The sequence below is a fragment of the Hippoglossus stenolepis genome, chromosome 12, assembly GCF_022539355.2.
Source record: "Hippoglossus stenolepis isolate QCI-W04-F060 chromosome 12, HSTE1.2, whole genome shotgun sequence".
In the NCBI taxonomy this organism is placed as follows: Eukaryota; Metazoa; Chordata; class Actinopteri; order Pleuronectiformes; family Pleuronectidae; genus Hippoglossus; species Hippoglossus stenolepis.
The window spans coordinates 8,744,404-8,765,940 of NC_061494.1; the positions used below are offsets into that span (position 1 = coordinate 8,744,404).

Sequence of the window (21,537 nt, forward strand, 5' to 3'; positions counted from 1 at the left end):
CTGTGAACGTCGCACTGAATCGGAAAAATATGTGTCGTGTCTGTGTGTCGTCAACAAAAGATTCAGGAGGAAAACAGCCACTTTAATTTCTCTTCATTTTCTTTATTTTATTAAAAATTGCAAAAAAAAACATTGATCAATTATCTGAACATTAATAGCGAAAGGCTTTTAATATGCATATGTACAAACAGGACACGACAGAGAAAATCATAAATACTCTTCAAACAAAAGAGAAACGCCTGCGATGTTAGAAGCAGCCACACGATTAGAAAACAAAGAGTGACGGGATGGATGGCGTTCAATCTGCCGTCGCTCCGCACAAAGATATACAAGCTCCTCTCTCCTCACCGCTCGCACGGGTCCACTTCCTCGCTCCATGTTGCCGACTCACAAGAGCCTCGTTCTCACCTGCCACTCGTATATCAGCATCAATGTCGTACAGAGGAACTTTAACAATGTCCCTACTAACAAGTCTCTCCTCTTAGGAAGATCAAAATGCACCATTTCTAAGAAAGAATATCCTCTTCACAGAGAAGTGTATAAAAAGCACCGTATTATTAAGTTTATGAAGTATGTTAAGCCAGAAGAGGAAGTGCTAGGCATGCTTTAAAGTCTACATTTCTCTGCAAGCACCATGTCCCACTTAGGCAGCTTCTGTTAGTCTGGTACCACTTCTTTATACGGCACCTGCTATGAGGGGTCTGTAAGTTGTTCATGAGGACTTTATTATTGAATATACATCGTTTGTTGACATTTGAGAAAATTAAATCCTTTCAGCAGTTGTTGACAGATGAATTTTGTTCCAGATGTTCTGCAGCTTCTCTCCAGAGGGTCAAAGGTCAAACACTACATTGAGGGTTTGCATGATAAAGTCTGGAGTTTCATGCTAAATGGGGAATGACACCATATAAATGATTTATTATTGACCGTCAGAGCATTAGAAATCTATTTACTGAGGTAAAAGAGAACAACTTACAGACCTATTATAAAAGGTGTCTCGTTAAAGAGTGGTACCGTCATTTTAAACGTTCAGGAATCCTGTTCCTTAAAGGCACCGAGAGAGAACAACTGGGACCACATGAGATGTTACGATGTCACTGTGTCTTTACTTTTTAGCACCGTTTGGGACCAAATGCTGATTCACTTTAAGATTTGTTTTCGACCAAAACACACAATCCTCACCTAAATTCGAAACCTATCCCCTCCCCGTTCAAACCATGGGGGAGCTGCAGCCAATCCAGCTCCACCATCTGGGCAACAGAGTGAGTAAATTTACAATCAGCGTCCTGTCAGGCCCATGATCGGGACGTCCCTCTTAACACCCGCCCGTGCGTCCGTCCTCAGTTCCTGGGCTGTGAGTTGAACTCCTGGCAGATGTTGTTTATGATCTTGGACACAAACTTGTAGAGGTTGTCGAACTCGTCCACAAAGAAGGAGTGCTCCTTGTCGGGGTCCGTGGCGATGTACTCCAGCTCGTCCTGGGCGGCCCAGGCGATGCCGATGGAGTAGGCGATCACACCTGCATCACAGGGCGGGACAGAGGATTACACACACACACACACACACACACACACACACACACACACACACACACACACACCCACAAATACACAGGCCTCACATGTGTTTGTCACAGCTGCATGACACCTCACTGTTAACTGACACACACAAACACACACTTAACAACCTTTTTGTATAATTGCATTGTTGATTCTGGGTCAAAGTGTTAATCCTAAAGTTGTAAAGAGTTAAGTAGTCCAAAAAAAATCTTTTCAGAATATGATCATTTGTTATTTTTACTTGACTGAGTGAAGTTGATATGTATTGACCATATCTCTTATTCTTTTTCAGATTCTGTTGTGGTTAACCTCTGACCTTGGCGATGGACAGCCAGTGCAGGCGCCCTGACGTCATCATAGGAGCGGCCATCTGTAATGACGATCATAATCTTGCGTTTGTTGGGTTTGGATTTGCTGAAGAGCTGCTCTGCGGCGTAGGTGATGGCGGCACCGGTGCTGGTCCCACCGCTCCAGTAGTTGATGCGTTTAATGGCGTTCAGCAACTCGCCCTTGTTGTTGTACTGGCCGAAGGCGAACTCCAGCCTCTGCTCGTAGGTGTACTGCACAGCTCCGACCCGCGTGTCCGTGTCGGAGATCTCAAACTCCCGTGTGACGTTGGCCACGAACTGCAGCACCGTGCGGAAGTTGCCTGTCCCCACGCTGCTGGAGCCGTCTATGACAAAGGCGATGTCGTTGGCGTTGAGGCAGGTCTTGCTGCACATCAGGCGGTCCGTGTCACACACTCTCTTCACCAGGGGCTGCACGGCCTTCCTCAGGGCGAACCAGCTGGTCACAGGCAGGGAGTAGAAGCCGTTTGTCCGACACACGGCCTGTGGGGTGCAGGACAAAGTGAGTTTCAAACCGGTATGTTTGACTGAAGCACTGACAAACCTCTCGGACACATTCAAATCTGGATCTAGTGGATTTAAATGTGGTTTCATAGTTTCAGATGAACAGATGACGGGTTTGGTGGAGAATTTCCGGGGCCCGTTGAGCCTTTCTACTTCTGACTGCCATTCTAGTCTGCACTGTACCCAAAGAAATACAGACAACCATCACTGCATTACTGTGATACTGGTGATTACCTATATAATATACATGTTGATTTTCAGGCAAGTTCTGGTTTATTATTGTGCCACCTTTTCCCTATGATTTCAAGCCAGATTTATGGATGCTTATGTGCAGTGGTCATAATTTAACATCACATGGAATATGTGTCGTGTGTTTTTCAGATTCAGCTGAGTCATGAGTCCGAGAAGGGCAGCAACTGGATCAGCAAGAGATATAGGAGGGCAACAGCCAGCACTCTGACCATACTCCACCTTGTCAACGAAGTTGGCCTCGACCAGGTTTTGCTTCTCATTGTCGTCGGCGCCCTCGATGGTGACAAAGAATATGTTGATGCCAGACTCCCGGGCGTGACGAGAGGCCTCCTCCACCTTGTCTGTGGGCCAGCCGTCCACCAGCACCACGGCCACGTTGGGGGCCGCTCCACGGTTTCCATTGACATCACTGAAGTACTGCTTGTTGATGTAGGAGAGGGCCTTTCCTGTTGGGACACCAGAGGGCAGCAGAGAGACGGTTAAACTGCATGAAAAGGCAAGTAGTGGAAACGGAGGCATGAATCTATCGAATCAAACTAATCTGTGATTCACAAAGTCTTTACTCATCACATGAATTAAAATACATAGATACTGTTGAGAATCAAATGAAACAAAAAAATACTTACTGTTAAAATAAATACTGTTCATATGTGTCCATTATGTAAAAAAATATTTTTTAGGGAGCTGTCCTGACCAAAATGTAAAAAAGCATCCTTCTATAAAAAATCCTGTTTGCCAAGAAAACCTTAACATAGCACCCTGTGTATTTAGTACACAAAAATACACACATCTCTATTGTGAGTGCATCGCTTTATTCTATCACTCAAACTGTGATATCCTATCATTTAGTCTTGTTAGTGGTTTGAACAATGCGGGCACCAGGGAGGACTCCGTAGATGCTTTTACATCCGCTCGCATTGTTTTCTGATTAGAGAGCACTTCCTACCCAAATAACCCATATTTGTATCAACATGCAATAGTTAGCAAGTTATAAAGACAGTGGGTGCACGCTGACGCACCGACCAGAGCAGGCTTCACCCCCCCGGGCTGGTGAAGCCAAAAGCTTTTTGGTCAGAGCAGTAGGAAAAACATGACTTACGGGAGCAGGACTGTAATTTATCCAGCAGCGTCTCGCAGCAAATTTAGACTTAATTCTATCCTTGCATGCGAAAATGTGCCTGGGTAGTAAACCAACGTGATAACTGCAGCCCTTTCACTTTCACACTTGTGTCTGTAGGCATTTACTGCAGCTGGCAGCCTAACAGCCGGTTACTCACCCACATTTGAGAGGCCTCCTTTCTGAACAATCTTATCTACGGCCGACCTCAGCTCTCTGGAGTTGGAGTGAGACTTCAGACTGATCTCCGTCACGGGGTCGTCTCTTCAGACAAAGACATAAGGCAATCACATTATCTTTTCCTCATCTATCAATGGTAAGTAATAACACGACAAGGGAAGGCAGGTTACCCGTATTGGATGAGGCCCATCATGGGTCCATTTACGCCCACGTTGATGGTCTGAGCCACCTCAGCCAGGAAGTCCTTCTGGATCTTAAAACGCCGCTTCCCGATGCTCCAGCTGCCGTCCATCAGGAAGACCAGGTCCACCTTACAGTCTGCAGGAACAGGACACACCAGAAGGTCACAGCAGTTTCAGTGAGTAATGCATGAGCCAGGTTTGCCCCAGTGGGCCCCTGTTTTTTGTATGCATGCACACAAGCACATGGGTGATATGACACACATGTCTGCCAACAGCTTCAGGCTCTTCCACTGATTTTTGAAAACTCATGCAATCAATGCATCAAATACATTCAGTACCATTTGTGAGACCAAAAGGATACACACATTGTGTTCGATGGGAAACACTGAACGTAAACCCATTTGTTTACAGGAATAAATAATTACAGGGTATCTTTGTCAGAGATCTTGCCATGGGGACACTTTAATGACCTCACAGGGATTATCAAACCCTAAGGCAATGACTCCTTTAACTAGAATGTCAATCATTACAGTGCTTACCTCTGACACAGGGCTCTTATGAAACCACATTTAAATTCACTAGATCTGGATCACACCAAATTGCACCCAATTTTAAAAACTGATCCCCTAAACATGTCTGATTTTTTTCATCAAGATCTATGAATTATTCTCTTGAGAAAATGTTAAAGGAAGTAAAAAAATAAAGGTTGTTTTCTGACCCATATCACATCCTTCAGTTTTATGGTAATCCTGCTAACTAACAAAGAAAGGCTGATGAAAACATACCCTCCCTGGCAGAGGTAAAAATTGCAATAGCCAAATATTAATTTCACACATGGCAGCTTGCATGTGATGCATGTGGGACCTACTTGGGTCTCCCTGTGGCGCAGGCTCAGGGGCTCTTGGTGCAGGTTCTTGCTCCCTTGTGCCGAATCCTGAAAATTAAGAAACACATCTTTAAAAGAGATTTACTCTTAATCTCATAATATGGAGAATACATTTTTATAAATTTCACTCGACTGTTTGTGCCCTTAAAAGGGATAGTTCCCCGAAAAATGAAAATGAACGATCATTGACTTGTGTCAAGCTGTTGGTGAGATGATGCTTGTGTATCATCTCACCAACAGCTTTTTCACCATCTAAGGCCAACTTCCAATTTTCAACTACTACAAACCAGGAGAAAAGGTCAACTCTGGCAGAAACAACCTGAAAGTTTGACTGTTAAAATGTACACGTTAGATTTGCAGCTGCCCACTTTACAAAGATCCAAAACAAAACCAGTTTTTTGTTGTGGTGAAACGGTGCCAAACAGGAAATGATTTTATCCGCAGGCAACCATGCCATTTGACTTTGACTGCAAAATCCCTTCAATTACAGGCTGAGCAGAAAACCCAGATTCTTTTGCTTGGGCGGCCTCGGTTTGGTTTGTACTTACAGTCAGACATGGGGAGTTACTGGCAAAGTGAGTCGTATTGGAGCCAGAGAAAAGGAAGAAGAGGAGGAGGAGGAGGAGCGTGTTGCAGCACAGACTATCTTACCTGATTCATAAATGTTTGCTTCTGGTTTCCAGGCATCCACTGGCTCCACTGCATAGATGATATCATACAAGCTCGACGTTAGCAAATTTTGCAAGTACCTCAACTAACAACAACACTCACCATGGCAGCTATGCTAAAAAGGTAGATTTCTTTTTGTGATAAATTGAAAATGTTGCAATACTTGTGTCCGGGCCAACACCTAACACTTCATAGAAACAGATGTTTGTAGCCATGGTAACCACTGCTCACCTCGAGTATGGGTCGCATCCACTGGCGTCTTATGGTTAACATCTGAGTCAGTGGATCGTGGAGCTAAAAGTTACGACAGGATCAGTCAGTGATGACAGACACATGTGAAACAAATGTAAAGACATCATGGAATTACAGCCAATTCCCATTGACTCTACATTGTGTTTATTGGATGTGTGGCAGTATTTCTGTGGTGCAGCTGGCAATGGCTCAGCCGCTCAGGCATAGATTACTTCTTTCACAGGTTACAGGTGTTACAACAATAATTAAAGAAACACTAATGGATATTTCAAACCAAGAGTACAAAAGACAATGACACAACCCAATTAATTTAAACCCCAAATGAAAGAGGAATAGCATAAACAGTGGGCATGACTGAAAGAAAACATTGACATTTCAACATAATCCACAGGACTTGTTAGTTCCCAGAAAAGAGAATAGAAGAACACTTACGGTGCGGTCCAAAGTTATAATACCAGCGCTCATACTCTGAGATATCAGGCCTGTGATCCCGAGCTAGAGGAGGAGGTTTTGAAACCTGTTAGTGTTCCTACAATGAACTTCAGACAGAAAAAGCACACATTTCCATGGTTGTGATTGGTCACAAGTTCCCCCCAACCAATCCCACACCAGTGAAAACCACGGCTTTGTGCACAATCATCACCTCGCTGAGTCTCTCTCATCTCTCACATGCCATCTACAGGAGTTTCTCACATGGCAGGCAGATGGCATGTAAACGCCTGAGAGACACTGCATGTACTTACATGTGGAGCCAATTCAACACACACAGTACACGTTTGGCAGATACCAAACTGTATCAGTCACACAGACATGCACATGCAACTTAAATGGAGACAGAGTGTAGTACCCTGCCACAGTGAGTGGGGGCAGCACACACCAAACTGTCACGTGCAGTCCCAGAGGGAGGTCGACTTACCGCCGGTCTCAGGTGTGTCAGTCTCGCTCCATGTGTATCCTGAGTCTGGAGCTGCAAAGCTAACATCTGAACGTACAGCAGAGAAGGTGGAGGCATCAGGGTTACATTCAAGGTTTTAATGTAGCCCTGATCATTTTGACTGTAGGTGACAACTCTAAAATGTTACTGTTGGCACTGGATTAATAAATCACAACATTTATCACAGGTAGTTTGTTGAGCATTTGTCAAAACCCCTGCGTTTAAGATTTGCTAAAGAACGAAGACCATTTCTTTGATACCTGATGGACGTCGTGCTCCAGGGAACCAATCGGGACGAGGAAGGGAGGGGGCCGCCCAATCCCTTCTGGGAAAAGCTGTGCAGAGTGGGAAGATTAGAAAAGCTGGTGCTCAGGAGAATAGTGCCTGTGACCTCCACTAAACCCGCCACATTGTCAGTGGGGTATGCACGCGGCGTTCAGACACCACACGTACAGTCTGTCACTCAGAGACAGTCACTAAGCGGCTAAAGGTTCTTTCAGTTGAGCCTTTCTCTTTCTACCTGCAGACTAGAGACACAGAGGGAAACCTATGTAAATGTGTTTCTCATTTGTTTTGAGTTCTCCAAGGGCTGCTCCTGGCATCACAACTTGTTCGCATGGACTCAAAGTTTTACTTCGACGTGGCTGGCAGTTTAATCAATCAGACTCTTGCATGGCTACAGGTTGCACCTGAACTGTAGAAGCCTGCACAGCTGAGAGGACCATAACAGTGCATCTCATCCGTCCTAAACTAACTGAGCCATGACAACACACTTCGGCTGACCCCTCCCTGCAGTGTAGCTTACAAAAACACCCAGCCCGGGCTCTAAGGTTCCCATCCAGTGGCAGCCAGTGCTTTTGACTGGGTCGGGCCGGGAGAGCCCAGCCAGCAGCCCAGTGGAGCGTGGGAGTATTATTCTAAAGCTGGTGTCAAACCAGGGACAGTGTAGATAGCGGGACGCAGAGATTAGTCTTATCTGATGCTGGTCAAAGACCCAGCGCTGTAGAGCAGACAGCAATGTTGCTCTTTCTGATGAAACAGGTGCTTTAAAAAGGATTCAGTTTAACTCTCAGGTCATAGCCACTGTTCACCTCGGCCACAAGGTCAGACTGGGATCAGGGATATGATCCTCACCTCGAGTTGTAACTCAGGCTACAATATGTCTGAGGGAGTGTCTGTAAAACACACAAACAAGTGGATCTCTTGTGGTTGTCGAGTAGTCACATCTCACAACAAAAGCAAGGCTAAACTGGATCGTAACATTTCCAGAAGGCTGAGCAATAAAATTAAACATCTGTTCTTGGCCGCCGGGTGGCAGAGTGACTGGGGAGAAGACCCCTTCAACTCATAAATCAGAGTTCAGACCTCTAACGTCTCCGAGCATCCACCCGCCCGGCTGCAGTGTCCTTGAGAAAGACACTGAAGAGCTGCCGGCTCCAGGGGCGCTGCTGTGTAACTGATCCTGGCCTCTGACCTCTGACCTCAAGCATAAAGAATTTCTCTAAGGGGATCAATAAAACATCCCATTATTATCTAAAAGCTGTTCTCCCTTCTCTTCTGTAACATGTGTTTCTACAGTCACAAGCTGGTCAGATAAATGATGCCCTGACTGGAAACGGCTCACACTGCATTTTACTGCAAGTATCCATCATTTAAATAGATATAGTGCTGTCTTATTATAGGGATCCATGGTTTTGCATTCCAGGGAAGCAAAAACAGGAGCGCATTCCTCAGTGGGCCAAACCTCGCCTGGTTTGAATGGCGAGAGAGCTTTCTATTCCTGACAGGCTGCAGAGTGGACCCAGATCCTGCAGCGCTGTGGACCAGATCCGGCGTCTCTCTCTCTGGGATCAGCACAGGGCCACTTGCTGCTGCTTGCTGCTGCTTTCATCTCACTTTCCCTCTCTCCAAGCACTTACAAGGGAGGCGAAGAGGCCAGACCAGATGGGATCTGTCATAAGATGCTATTACAGTACTGACAGAGCAGGTTTCTCATCGTGGTCTTATCTGAAGGAGATAGTCCAGGGCTCATTATCGTCTCACACATCCTAGAGATATGGTACAAGATGAATGCAGGACAACCACATCATCACTCATCTTTGAGGCATATCCATGTACTTACTGCCCGATTTCACTGCCCGGTACAGTGAAAGTCGAGTATCAGCTTGTGTTCCCGCCCGTCGTTTTTATAGAAGACTGGCTATGCATTGAAACACAGCATCCCCACAGAGGGTAAACATTAGTGCAGCTTGATATAACATTTCCACCAAGGTTTTGCAGCCGTTTGATCAGACCCATCAAAATGTCCACGTCAGTGTGTGTGTGCCTGCCTTCGCCCTTTAAAGATTCTCGTGTCAGGATCTGGAGATACTTACTGGGGTTGGACTGGCTCATGGTTGGAGTCCGCTCGGGTTGGGCTGGCTGAACCCTGTTAAAAGCTGTTTGTAGCAATGAGAAACAGGCAGATAGGAGCAGAGAGGAAAAGGAGGGAGAAGGGGGACAAAAGAGAGCTTCAGGTCTCGGGAGGGCTCCATCCACAAGCCCAGCTGTTTCGCTTTGAGCAAAGCTGAAGGCAATTTCACCGCAGCATGATATCAAAAACAAAAGGGATATATGCCGGGAATATTTACAGGCCTTAAGTCAGCTTCGCTTGCCTCGTTTCATCTTGGAAAATGAAAACATGAATGAGAGGATGTGCCTGATGACAGAGAGCAGCGGCCATCGTCAAAGGAATGTTAGCGGAGATGCTTGATGGAGTGGATTAGTGGTGACCCCGGGGTTTGGGATCGCAGGGGCTTATGGGTGTGGACATGAGGGTCAGACTTACAGCAGCCTACGTCTCCTGGATTCTTGTTCCAACAAAGACATCTACCTCCCCTTCTGCCCTTGACCCACATTCCCTGTCAGTCCCACCTTGTCTGCCTGTTTGTAACTCTGTGTGTGTGTGTGTGTGTGTGTGTGTGTGTGTGTGTGTGTGTGTGTGTGTGTGTGTGTGTGTGTGTGTGTGTGTGTGTGTGTGTGTGTGTGTGTGTGTGTGTGTGTGTGTGTGTGTGTGTGTGTCTTGTTGATGAGGCTGACCTGGGCCGACTGGAGAAGATAGCTGTCTCCTGATAGCTGACCCTGCCTCTTGTCTGCGCAGACCTGGGACCAGAGTTTGGGGAACGATGACACGATGAGAAAACATCAAATAACATTCAGTTCATCTTCAGCTGCACATTAAAGACTAATATCGTTTAAATCTATGAATTTATTATTTATATATATATGATGGCAAAGCCTTTATGATGACTTTGACACATTTCACAGTAACGATATGATGTCCTCTCTTTGTAATGATTGAAGAACATATATATATTTAGAGCGAAACTGTAAATCAGATCTGTAGAGCAAATGTGATCAGTGCCTGAATTAAGATTAACAGGTTTCTCCTTTACATTAATTGTGATATTGACTAAACAGGCAAAATAATATAACATGAGGACTAATAGTTTAGAGGAAAAAAATATTCCCAGTTCATTACCTCTGCCAAGGAAGTTATAATTTCATCTGCATTTGTTTGTTTGTTAGTAGGATTACACAAAAACTACTCATCTGAATGATCAGGGGGAAGGTCCAGGAAAGAAATTTCACTTTAACGTTGCTAGAATTTTTTAAAATGTTGCTTGGTTTCTCAAAGAGTATTTAATTCCTCCATCAAGTTTCATGCTAATCTGTTGAGTAACTTTTGCATAATCCTGCGAACCAACAAACACATATGAAAACATAACCTCCTTGCCAGAGGTAATAAATGCTTTGCTAACACAGAGTGAACATACAGTAGTTGAATCCTGTATTTCAGTGAATTTGACAGTAACAACACAGAAAGTGCTTCTTCCTTCTACTGTTAGCAGTGTTTAAAGCAGCTGCGCAGAGACAGAACAGAGACGCCATGCAGAGTTTAAGTGTATCAGTACAGAAAGAAGAAAAAAAAAGATAATGTACATGTGGAGTCAATTTCAGTCTATGAAAAGGTAGAATGAAAAAAGACACAGGGAGATTAAAGCTTGGTTTACCTGCACTGGTACGCTGTGGAAATCTATTCGGATAGACACCTCCTCTGAATACTTTGAAGAAATGCCATTGTTAAGTTCAACTTGAATCGCTGTATTTTGGTGTAAAGGAATTTTTCCATGAGCTGCAGAATCAGTGAGAGGATCGACATACCTTGGCCGGGACTCTTTCCTTGACTGATTTGTGTCTTCCCTATACCAATCACACAATGTGGGGCAAATTTAGAAAAGATAATCGTTGGTGACATTTAAATAAGCTACAGAAATACTAACTTCAATAGTTCTTGTTCAAGAATCTGCTTATATCCCAGGTCATGGTCCTACTGTTTTAAGTTTTTAGCTTAAAACAAGTGAACTGAACTGATTTCACTTAAAATACACAAGTTGTTCCTTTGATATTGACAAACTTGCTTTGATTCAGGACCAACGATAACTTTAAACACACAAAATGTAATAAATCCCGATGCCCGCTATTCTCAAAAGCCTGAAGTGAAGTAAACACCCCATGCTTCAGGTAAACTCATATTCCTGCCCACCCTGATGTTAACCAACACCACAGCACCACTTCATGCCACCAAAAAAAACCCTACAATGTTGACCCCCATTTGCTTTGCTCCACTTACTTGAACTTGCCGCTGCCACAGAGGCAAGGTACGGGTGACTGCTGCCTAGATAGAAGAAAGACAGATGGGGCGCCAATATGGAGACGAGAGAGATAATGTTTCAGAAAATGAAGGAGACAGAAATGGTTGGGAGGTTGTCTGGCACACAGCCCATTTCATTTACACACATACCTTTGAGATACTGCGGCATTGTCTACCCTCTGTCGCTGTGTTTCTATCCAAAACGGGGCAAATGACTCGCAGCGATTACCGCCTGATAACGTTTTTGTCTCATAAAAACGATCAAAGGTCTGGTGATCACCTGAACAGCAGGGTGCCAACTCAAGGACCAGCGGTAATTTGTTGGAATTGCAGCCGTGACTTGTAATTACCAGCCCCAAACATTAGTTTTCATCACTCTGATTCCAGTTAAAAGCAGCTAAAGTTGTTAGTTTGATCTCAGCTACAGACGGCACACGGGCTGCAGTGGATCTTCTGCGTGGATTGGTTTTACTGGATCCTTAACAGCCTACTGCATCCGAGTAAATACACAATCCTCCACATGTCATACATGGATCCATTGATTTAGGAGAAAGAGTTAGCTTGTTGTATGTATGCAACAACGACATGTGGGTGAGGTGGGTTTTTGTACCTGCATCCCTGACTTTGTGCACAGCAGCTCGAGCTTTGGTAGTGGTGGGTGGTGGCGGAGGTGTTGTGGTGGTGGTGGTGGTCGGAGCCTGTGTGGTGGTGGTAGTGGGTTCAGGTGTTGTAGTCGTGGTGGGTTCAGGTGTGGTCGACAGCGGCGTGGTGGTCGCAGGGGATTTGGCCTCCTTCTGACCTGCGAGGAGACGACAGATGGAGGCGGTCGTGTAGTAGATGGATGCGTAGGGAGGAAGAGCATTCTTGACATTCTCCACCATGACTGCAGAGCTCCGACTCCTCACTCAACCTGAGCGAAGTTCAACATGCACAGGGACGTCTATCGAGTAACTGTTTGTCCCGGAAATCCCCGATCTGGTGGCCTATGCATGTCTAAGTCTGGGAACTATTTCAGTGTGAAACAAGTCTCAAGAAACAATCTCTTGATTTTGAAAATCCCCAAATCAGTCCTAATCAGTTTGTGAAACATTCAGCATCTATCAACCCTCTCATTGACAAAATAAAGGCCCTGCACCTAAACTCATAATCACATTAAAGATTAATATCAGAGTGTAGAAATGACCCTCCTCTCACTTGTCTTCACGTAGGTTGGTCTTGAAGGGACATAGTCCAGAGTTGACGGGTAGATGACTCCCTTCTTCGGTTTCCCCACTGAAACACAACAGAGCCATCTGTTGGCGGGAGGGTTTATTCTACAGAGCTACGATCAATGTTGTTTGTTTGTTTATTACCTGAGACAACAAACGACTCCCTCCACTTTGGTAGAGACAGAGAGCGCACCCCGTTGGAGTTGCTGCCTTTGTAAATGTTCTGGCCGGCCATCTTCCTCACGATCACCTTTCCTCCTGAGTTGGTGATGACGCCGCTGTGGACGCAAACATTTATATCAGCTATAATGATTAGTGGTCAGTTCTGTCCCTCACACAAACTTTGCTTCACGTTCATTGCCCCCCTGTTTACTTGTGGATGGCTGCATTGCAGATGCTGGAGATGGAGGCGAACACCCCCGTCCCGTAGACTTGCTGCTTTGTCTCTTTACACTGTGCAGGACACTTGGCTATGAACTCTGGGAGGTTGATCTTTCCCGCTCTGACATCACACTCTATGTCTGGAACAACTGGAGGGAGGAGGAGGGAGAGCAATATGGTTAAAGACAGGATTTTATACAGGTCAAGATTCCATTCTTATTATAGAAATACAAAAGAAAAAAAAAAAGAATTATTTGTCATAAAATATTTAAAGAAATTAAAAAGAAATTCCTGGATCAGCCCCTTATTGGCATCAAAATGTAATAAGTTCTTTCAGGAATCTGGCCTCATCCGTCCACCAACTTTGGTGCAAATCACTTTTGTGTCTTGGCATAATCCTGCTCACAAACTAACAACAGAGCCCACACCCCCACCAAGGCCCAACCGTCCCCTTATATTTAATCAAGCTGCACCAAATTTCACACACTCGTATATATCAGTTCCCTAAATGTGCCTGTTTTTTTTCATCAAGATCCATTTATTGTTATTATATTATTATTTAAAAAAACAGATCTCACAATGTTAACGAAAATGAAAAAAAAAATCCTGGGTCCACCCCCTGATCCAGAGCCACAACAAAGTTTAATGGGGTTTTCCATGACCCATCCCACATCCTCCCACAATTGGTGCTAATCAGTGAGTAGTTTTTGTGTCATGCTGCTAACTAACAGAAAGAAAAACAAACAAACGCCGTAACCAAGCTCAGCCCAATTTTAACATAAATTAACTCTAAAGAGTGCAAACAGACACAGAAAGTGTTCAACAGTTGTTCAACATAATTTTGTATCATAAGATGACTTTTGTTTCCAGCCCATAAATAAATGCTGTAAGGTTTTTCACAATGAAGCCTTTTTGAAGCGAGTTGACTGCAGTGCAGAGAGTCAGAGGACACAGAAGCACTGGGAGTGATGGAGATTAGAGGCCTGATAGTTGCTGATGTCACCTTGCTTTGGTTTCTTGTTCTTTGATCCGTTCGGCTTAGCCCAGCAACCACAGGACAGGAGGAGCACTGCTGGGGAGGCAGAGGGGGTTTCACATAAATATCAGACAAAGAGACGTCATGATCATCGTGTGCAACAGACAGAAAAGAGATTCAGAGGTAAATACAGTAGCAGCCGGAGTATTTTTGGGGAAATATGATTATTTTTTTATGTAAAAGCAGCGTCCTCCTGCAGAGAGACAGAGTGGTCGCTCACCGAGGCAGATGGCAGGTAGTGATGCTCTCATCATGATGGGTGGTGCGCTGGTTGAGCAGGTCAGCCGGGTGTCTGTGTACAATCTCCCAACCTTAGAGAGAGAGAGGAGGAGCAGCAGAATTTCATCATTATCTTCTGAAACCAATTTCCTCAAGTGAAGTCTGACGTGAGTATAAACTTGTGCCACTGAGATACACTTTCCAGCGATTTCTGGATTCACAGCAGATGGACTATAGACCTGCACAAAGAGCTGAATGACTCATGAAGTGGATGTGAAGAATTTATTTTAGTTTTTTTTAAATATTTTTATAAAATCTTATGGTGCTTGTTTTCTAATTCTGTATTTATACAAGCTACAAATACAGTAAATAATCACTTTTATAATTATCTTTTATATTATCATATGTATATTAATTTAACTACACAATTTCATTTCATTTCTTGTAGAATAATATCATACTTGGACATCAATTATTGGAAATAACAGTGCTGTTAGATAGATAGATAGATAGATAGATAAAATGCTGTTAAAATCTATGCTGTCATGTTCCAAGATATGTATATCCTGTAAGATGGATAATATAATTTATTATTATAATTATTATTATCGTTATTTTGAAAACCTCTTTCGTACCTTGTATTGCCTCCTCTACTTCTAGGATCAGATCAGTTGCTGTTGGCTATAAAAAGTCTTAACCTTTTTTCCAGAAGCTAAACAATGAACATCTGGGTTCTGAGACCCAGTCCTCCCTCCTCTATCTGTGGAGTCAGACTCAATTAGCCAGCACACACAGAAATCACTTAATGAGTCAGGAATGGAGAACTGTGTCGGCTTCTTTTGTTGGACACCCACAACCACATCAAGCAGGGTCCCAGTTTGAAGTACTGAATGTTTACAGTAGACTCAGCATTTCTCTCTGCGTCTGTCATTCCAATTTAAAAGTCGAAGCCTGCATTAACAAGAGCACCAGTGGGTCGACGACATGTCGCTCCAGACCTGTTGACGTGATGGCAGCCCTGGTGATAACTATCCGTATTAAATCACACGTCTTATTACACTGGCTGGTGGGTGGACTATTCGTGAGAGCCACCCCAGGCCCCGCTGCGCGCCAGGGTGCTGGGACGGAGCTCGCTCCCAGAGAAGGTGATGACTGAGGCCTCCCTGTTAACAGAGGAATGCTGTACCTCCCACGAGGGCGGCGTCACGTCTGTCACTGCCGCCACACACCAGCAGGTTCAATCTGATCAAGTGGGAACATGTGATCATACACGACCTCTGAGGCAGGGTCACATGTGATGCAGCTCTGACTGACATTTACAGCCTGTTAGCAATATGAAGAAGGACGACTGAAAACACAGCGTAATTGCACACCTGTCTTATTTGTGACTAGTAGATCTCTGGTTGTAATCACACTGAGTAAATCATGGTGCAGGGAAAGGCCCTACCTCAATATGACTACTGTTGTGTGAAATTGTGTCATAATTAGTGTATGAAATCTTCATGTGTGACCAAAAACATGTCATATGCATGTTTGTGCCAAAGTGGAAGATATTCCCTGGAGGCGTTCCTGAGGTATTACATTCACGTAAATGGAACAGACGGATTTACAACCTGAAAATTTGAATGCCTCTGGCCACGGCTGTCAGAACACAGAAATGGAACACTTCATGGCGGCTTTATTGCAATTTTATTGTCAGTAATTGTAACTTAGAATCAAATATTTCAGAAATAAATTAACTCTGTTGACTGACACAAACATTGAGTTCACTTATTCACTCTCTAGATAAAAGAATTTCAACATAACTCTAAGGTCTGTACAGTAAATATGCAGGTACAGCCAGCAGCACATTAGCAAATGTGAAACATCAATTCTGAATCTGTCCAAAGGTGTCGAAATCCCCCTGACGGCACCTCTAATGTTCAGTAATTAACATGTTACATCTTGTTTGTTTAATCTGTACTGAAACCACCGTGTAAAAACGTATGTTTGACTTATTTTCTGGAACAACAACAAAAACAACCTTTTCTTCCCTGCTGGCGTGTTGCTCGTGGTCATGTTTGGACAAAGTGAAGGTAGATGTTTCCCTGATCTTTTCATCAGACTCTCAACAGGAAAGCAAAATCTTTCTCCCAAAATGTCAAACAATTCTTCAAAAATATGAAGAGAGAATAACCAGTGGTCTCTTATACAATAACATCCTGCACTGCCCTGGTATACAGTCATGTCAGGCTGGTAAACACAACTGTGTAGTGATGTAAATGAACAAGATCTCTGGGTGTTATCTCTATCAGCCATTTCCATGTGCAGCTCTCTATTGTAGTTTTAAACAGCATCAGGTTCCTGTTGTGTGGTAATTATGGAAAACTTTAAGAATAAACACTGCAAAAGTAACAAATAATGTTAAGGTGAATAGTAATATAGCTGCAGTTGGCAGTGAAAGGACTTTCCCTGATGCAGCTCCACATTTTTATCTGACATTCATGAGCACTGACATGATTTTTCCACAGCGTTGTGCTTTGACAAGCAGGTAGATCCCTGCTGCACATTCAGGACTACAATTTGTCCTCGCGGGGGAAAGAAATCTGAGGTTGGGAACAAGCCGGGACAGATATGTACATCTACTCTGCGGGAGACAGACCTGCAGCGGTGGAGAGGTGAGTCAGTGCGCTCCACTGGATAAAGCAAACAACAAATCTGATCTGTCTTTCACCAGCGAGGAAATCTTAACTGTGAGCATCAGGCTCCACCAATGTTGAGAGGAAAAGAAAGAGGAAAATAAGTGTGTTTATACTGATGCTGTTCCTCTAAAGATTCCCTTAAGAGAAGAGGGACATCACTGTAGGTGAAATTGAAATGTGCAAAGAAAAACCTCTGAATCTGTATTTTCCAGCCTGTTCTCTAAACGCCTCCTTCTCCGAGAAATGAAACGCATTGCAGGGCAAATGATATCCTTTGACAAACACTGTGGGGAGTTTCCTGTACAGTAGATAATAGATCCTGAGGGCACACGCACACACACACGCACACACACACAAACACACACACACACATTGCTAAATGAACCAAAAACAAACAGCAGATCTGATCTGAGATAGCTTCACACATCACATGATCAGAACGCTTTGTAGAAAGCCCTGATATGTGAGGCCTTTCAGACTCCCCGCTACCATAAACCCCAGACAGGGTGGGTGGATGGGTCACCTATTGTGTGGGTGTTGTATATTTTGACTACACCTGTGTTAAACTTGTGATAAGGCATGCGAAGCTTGTCCCTTCAGTGCATTCTCAGCTGGCCTGTTTTTATATTTATACATTTTTCACCATACTGAGATGCTCAAACATCTAATTTCAGCAGGGTGGGGACACCGATCAAACAAACCATCAACGTGCTGACGGTTAACTATGAGAACATGTACAACAACAAAAAAATCAAAGTCATTTGACAGCCACTTCCAAAGATGCAGGTTTCTGTGCAGAGGCTTTTGTAGAGAGCCCAGCAGCTCAGACAGGTCACATAGTTTCAGGCATTAAAAATGCAATTCAATTCTGGACAACCCTCTCTCTAAAATGTGGATTACACACACAAAACAACCTTAACCAAGATTACACAAGGCCGAGTTGCACAAAAAAAGACCTGCTGTTGCAACGAAATTAACATTTTCAGCTCCTGCAGGCAGATTGCAGAGAGCAGCAGAAATCTGATAATGCAGGATGGAAATCACACCTGGCAGGAGCATCACAGTTAGACGGTGGCTCTAATGCAAACAGGATGTACACTAGCTGTATATCAAAGGCCAGCACGCAGTGGGTTCTCAAAACATGGGGCAGACCACACACACCTGTGACTGGTGCACCATTGTTGTGAAAGTGCTTGGAAGCATTCGGGCATTAGCATTATTTCACATTTTATCCTTAAAACGTTCTATTTTGGTCCCATGTGGTGAACTTGTGGCACACGCAGCTTCAGGCAAAACACAAGGACAGTATTTCAAGCTGTCTCCAGTTCAGCAGCACGCATTCACATTCCTTGTCTGGAGTGGTGAAAATACAACGAGGGAAAGCACAAAAGGGGACGGATATTATTTGAGTATGATAACCAGCTGAGGACTTAATTCCACCATGGTTCTGAGTGATGCCCCGTCTGAAAGGAGACAGTACCCACACACACCCTGTGCCAGGGAGTGTTAAATCCCAGCATTCACAGGTGTCAGAATCGTAAGGTAGGCTTGAGAGATGTGCCAAGTGTTTTTAGGAGCCAACTTGATAAAGAACCACTGGAGAGATCAGACCCAGGGAAGCCAACATGTCTCTACATGGTCACTTCAATAGCCTTTTGGGCTGCTGCTGGGACATTGTTTGTTTATGGAGCAGAGTACAGGCTGAATTACTTTAATTCTTGGCACTGGCTTCGGTGCAAGCTGGAGCGTGTAGTCTGCAGATGGACATAGTGTATAGAGACCACCTGAGTTTAATCAGGCTCTGTCAAACCACACAGAGGTGTCAGAGTGAGCACACTGGCAAAATGGATCCTTTCAAATAAAGGCACAGGCAACCTGACAGCTTCATTTCCCACAGATTTGTCTTTTTAAATGAGCCATTAGAAGCCGCCTACGGTATGAATGGTTATGACAAGGCCAACTTCATTCAGCTGGAAACCTCACTGATGGAGGGAGGAAGGAGTTGTTTACCAAAAGAAATAGGAAAATAAACAGAAAGTGAAACAGGCGCTGAATTTGAGCAACAGAGCGCTTATTTGGGCAGAATGTCAAACCTCACGTCCGAAGCTGACATGAACCAGAGCCATGAAGTGCAAAGGAAAGCAAAGTTAATGAAAATTAAAAACGCAGAAACCTCCTGTAATGTTCACTGAAATTCACCACAGCTCTGACTATTGAGACTAAAAATCAGCTTGGATAAAAAATATAGGCACTTATTACGCGCAATTACGCGTGATATAAAAACTGAATGATTCATTCACACAACGCAGCAGCCAACTCAAAATCCCCAGTTCACGTGTGGAGCTGTTTCTCCAAACCATCGTGTCCCTGAGACAACGAAGGTGAACTTACCTGCGAAAGTCAAATAATCCTCCAGGCGTCACAAATAAAACTGGTAATTCCGTGCGTAATTCCCCCCCCCTCGAAACCTCACTTCTTTCACTGCGGCGGGCGTGTGTGGAAACGCTGAGCTTCTCCACCTGGTACTCTTACTCCTGCATGATCGGAGCGCTCATTAAAAGTGGAGGACGGGACGGGGCCAGAGTTTCCCCTCTCTTTGCCCGTCCCACTTCAGTCCTCTCAGCTCTTCACCCGGGCAGGATCAGTAACCCGGGGCCATCAGGAGAGGATGCAGGGAGCTGGCACCCTGCAGCAGAGGAGTGCACGCATCTTTCAGGGTGTGTGTGTGTGCGTGTGATTGTCAGATACATTTTTTTTCGCTAGGACAGCAAAAAAAACAACACATATTTCCTTGGTTCGAGCATGCCCAGGAGGATGACGATTTGCCTCACATTGGCTTTTGGAGCTTCATCTTTTTGTGCAAATGGAGGGAAACCTGAGCAACAATTCTGTGTTTATTTTCTTTTCTGCATCTCACTCATCCCATCATCTGACTGAGAAATAAAAGGAAGGAGTGTGTGAACTCTCACCACAGCAATCACTCCTCTTCCAACAAACAAACCAATCAACACCTGTCTGGGAAACACAGACACTGCAAGTCACATCCAGTGTCACTCTGGAGTTTGTGTGTCGCTGTAGCATACAGTACATGAGCACAAAGACACACACACGAAGAGAGAGGGAGAGCCTGTTGGTTTATGCAGATTGCCACCCAAGCTACTGCTAAGATCCGTTGTATGGATGGTTTAGACTGAAGCTGCCATTTTGATTTAAAGGTCTTAAGGGATCCCGTAAAAGAGCTCATTGTGTGTGTGATTATGGTTTTTGCAGAAACCAGGAAAAACTCACCTCAGGAACTTTTTATAAAGATTAAAACCTTCATGGCTCAAGAAGATAATTGCCCAGGGATGTTGCCAGAAAAGGAAAAAAGAGCTGCTGCTATTTGAGGGTTGTTCATCGTGTTTTTAGCAGTGACATTAGTCTGAAAGCTTGTCAACAGAAAGACGTTGTCCTAAATCATCTCACACATGGCCTGTCGGGAGAGTTTTCACAGTGTTGAGTAAAAATAGACCCATTCAGGCTACATCCACACGTCTACGTTTTCGTTTCTATGCTCCTCCGGATACGCCTGGCCTCCAGTACTCCTCTTTTAGAGCTGCAAAACTGGAGAAGTTTGGAAACGCTGCTGGTCCCGTTTTAGTTTGAAAACTCTGAGGCTGCATTTTAGTCTGGACGGGCAGAAACAGAGATGATGGAAACAATGATGTAGTAGACAATCACAACCGCTTGCTCATTGGGTCTTTTCTGTCGCGACGTAGCCTTCGCTGATTTGTTAGGCTCCTATCACATGACCCCCTTTGTGGAAGAAAACACCCGGCATTAGCCTCAGCTGCCAGTGCAGAGCGCAACATGGATCATCAATTACAAAGCGCTGCTGACCCTGTCGTCTTTGCTAACAGCTGTTGTGCAGTTAAATTCTACATTTTACAATGATACAACTGCTTATGTGCATATAGGAAACAAGCTTTTCCTATGTACACCAGCACGTGCATGGCCAGTGTGCATGAGTCTTTACATGATGTGTCAAAGTTCATCAAAGTTGAACTCCACATGAAGCCATGCTGTGGATATGTTGCTCCACAAGAAGCACATTGTTTTTATATCCGCCTCTTTGCCTGCAAAACATAAAATACAGAGTTTGTGTTTTAGTTTGAAAACGCTGTATAGGATCAGTGAAAACCTTTTCTCCAGCCTGTTTCTATCTGACAGACATGATGCTGCTCCAGTGGATGGAGATTTAAAATCATACACATCTATAGGATGACAGTGCTGAAGAGAGTCTGGTCTATGGCATCTCCTGGGCAATGTGGGACATATATGTGATCTATGGCATGAGTGCCCTTAGGGCCAGCAGGGGAAATGGCAGAATACTGGTTCATTACAGGCCTCAGCTGAGCTCAGGACATGTCAGTGTTTCCAGATGTTGGGTTTGTGCAT

The 21,537-nt window shown here is 44.3% G+C and overlaps 1 protein-coding gene across 4 annotated transcripts; it reads right to left on the reverse strand.

The window, feature by feature from the left end:
• Nucleotides 1-81: 81 nt before the first annotated feature.
• Nucleotides 82-19,794, reverse strand: vit (vitrin). 4 transcript variants are annotated; one of them, XM_035173281.2, is made up of 23 exons: nt 19,492-19,794; nt 14,421-14,511; nt 14,168-14,233; nt 13,157-13,313; nt 12,928-13,061; nt 12,770-12,847; nt 12,186-12,374; nt 11,555-11,599; nt 11,086-11,124; nt 10,935-10,985; nt 9,961-10,023; nt 9,258-9,320; nt 7,143-7,217; nt 6,865-6,930; nt 6,381-6,443; nt 5,928-5,990; nt 5,679-5,726; nt 5,010-5,075; nt 4,130-4,277; nt 3,940-4,043; nt 2,882-3,108; nt 1,876-2,389; nt 82-1,519 (listed from the first exon to the last, which is right to left on the reverse strand). In XM_035173281.2, the coding sequence occupies exons 2-23, from the start codon at nt 14,452-14,454 to the stop codon at nt 1,341-1,343; spliced, it is 2,472 nt and encodes an 823-aa protein (XP_035029172.1). In that variant the 5' UTR covers nt 14,455-14,511; nt 19,492-19,794; the 3' UTR covers nt 82-1,340. The 4 variants fall into 4 exon arrangements, with proteins under 4 accessions (XP_035029172.1, XP_035029171.1, XP_035029173.1 ...); XM_035173280.2 differs by having other exon boundaries at nt 14,168-14,236; XM_035173282.2 differs by lacking the exon at nt 6,381-6,443 and having other exon boundaries at nt 14,168-14,236.
• Nucleotides 19,795-21,537: the final 1,743 nt, after the last annotated feature.

Coding starts and splice junctions, on each gene's coding strand:
- vit (XM_035173280.2), bottom strand. CDS start 14,454: ATGATGAGAGCATCACTACCTGCCATCTGCCTCG. Junction 4,278..5,009: donor TGCGCCACAGGGAGACCCAA/GTAGGTCCCACA, acceptor CTGTTCCTGCAG/ACTGTAAGGTGGACCTGGTC. Junction 4,044..4,129: donor ATGGGCCTCATCCAATACGG/GTAACCTGCCTT, acceptor CTTTGTCTGAAG/AGACGACCCCGTGACGGAGA.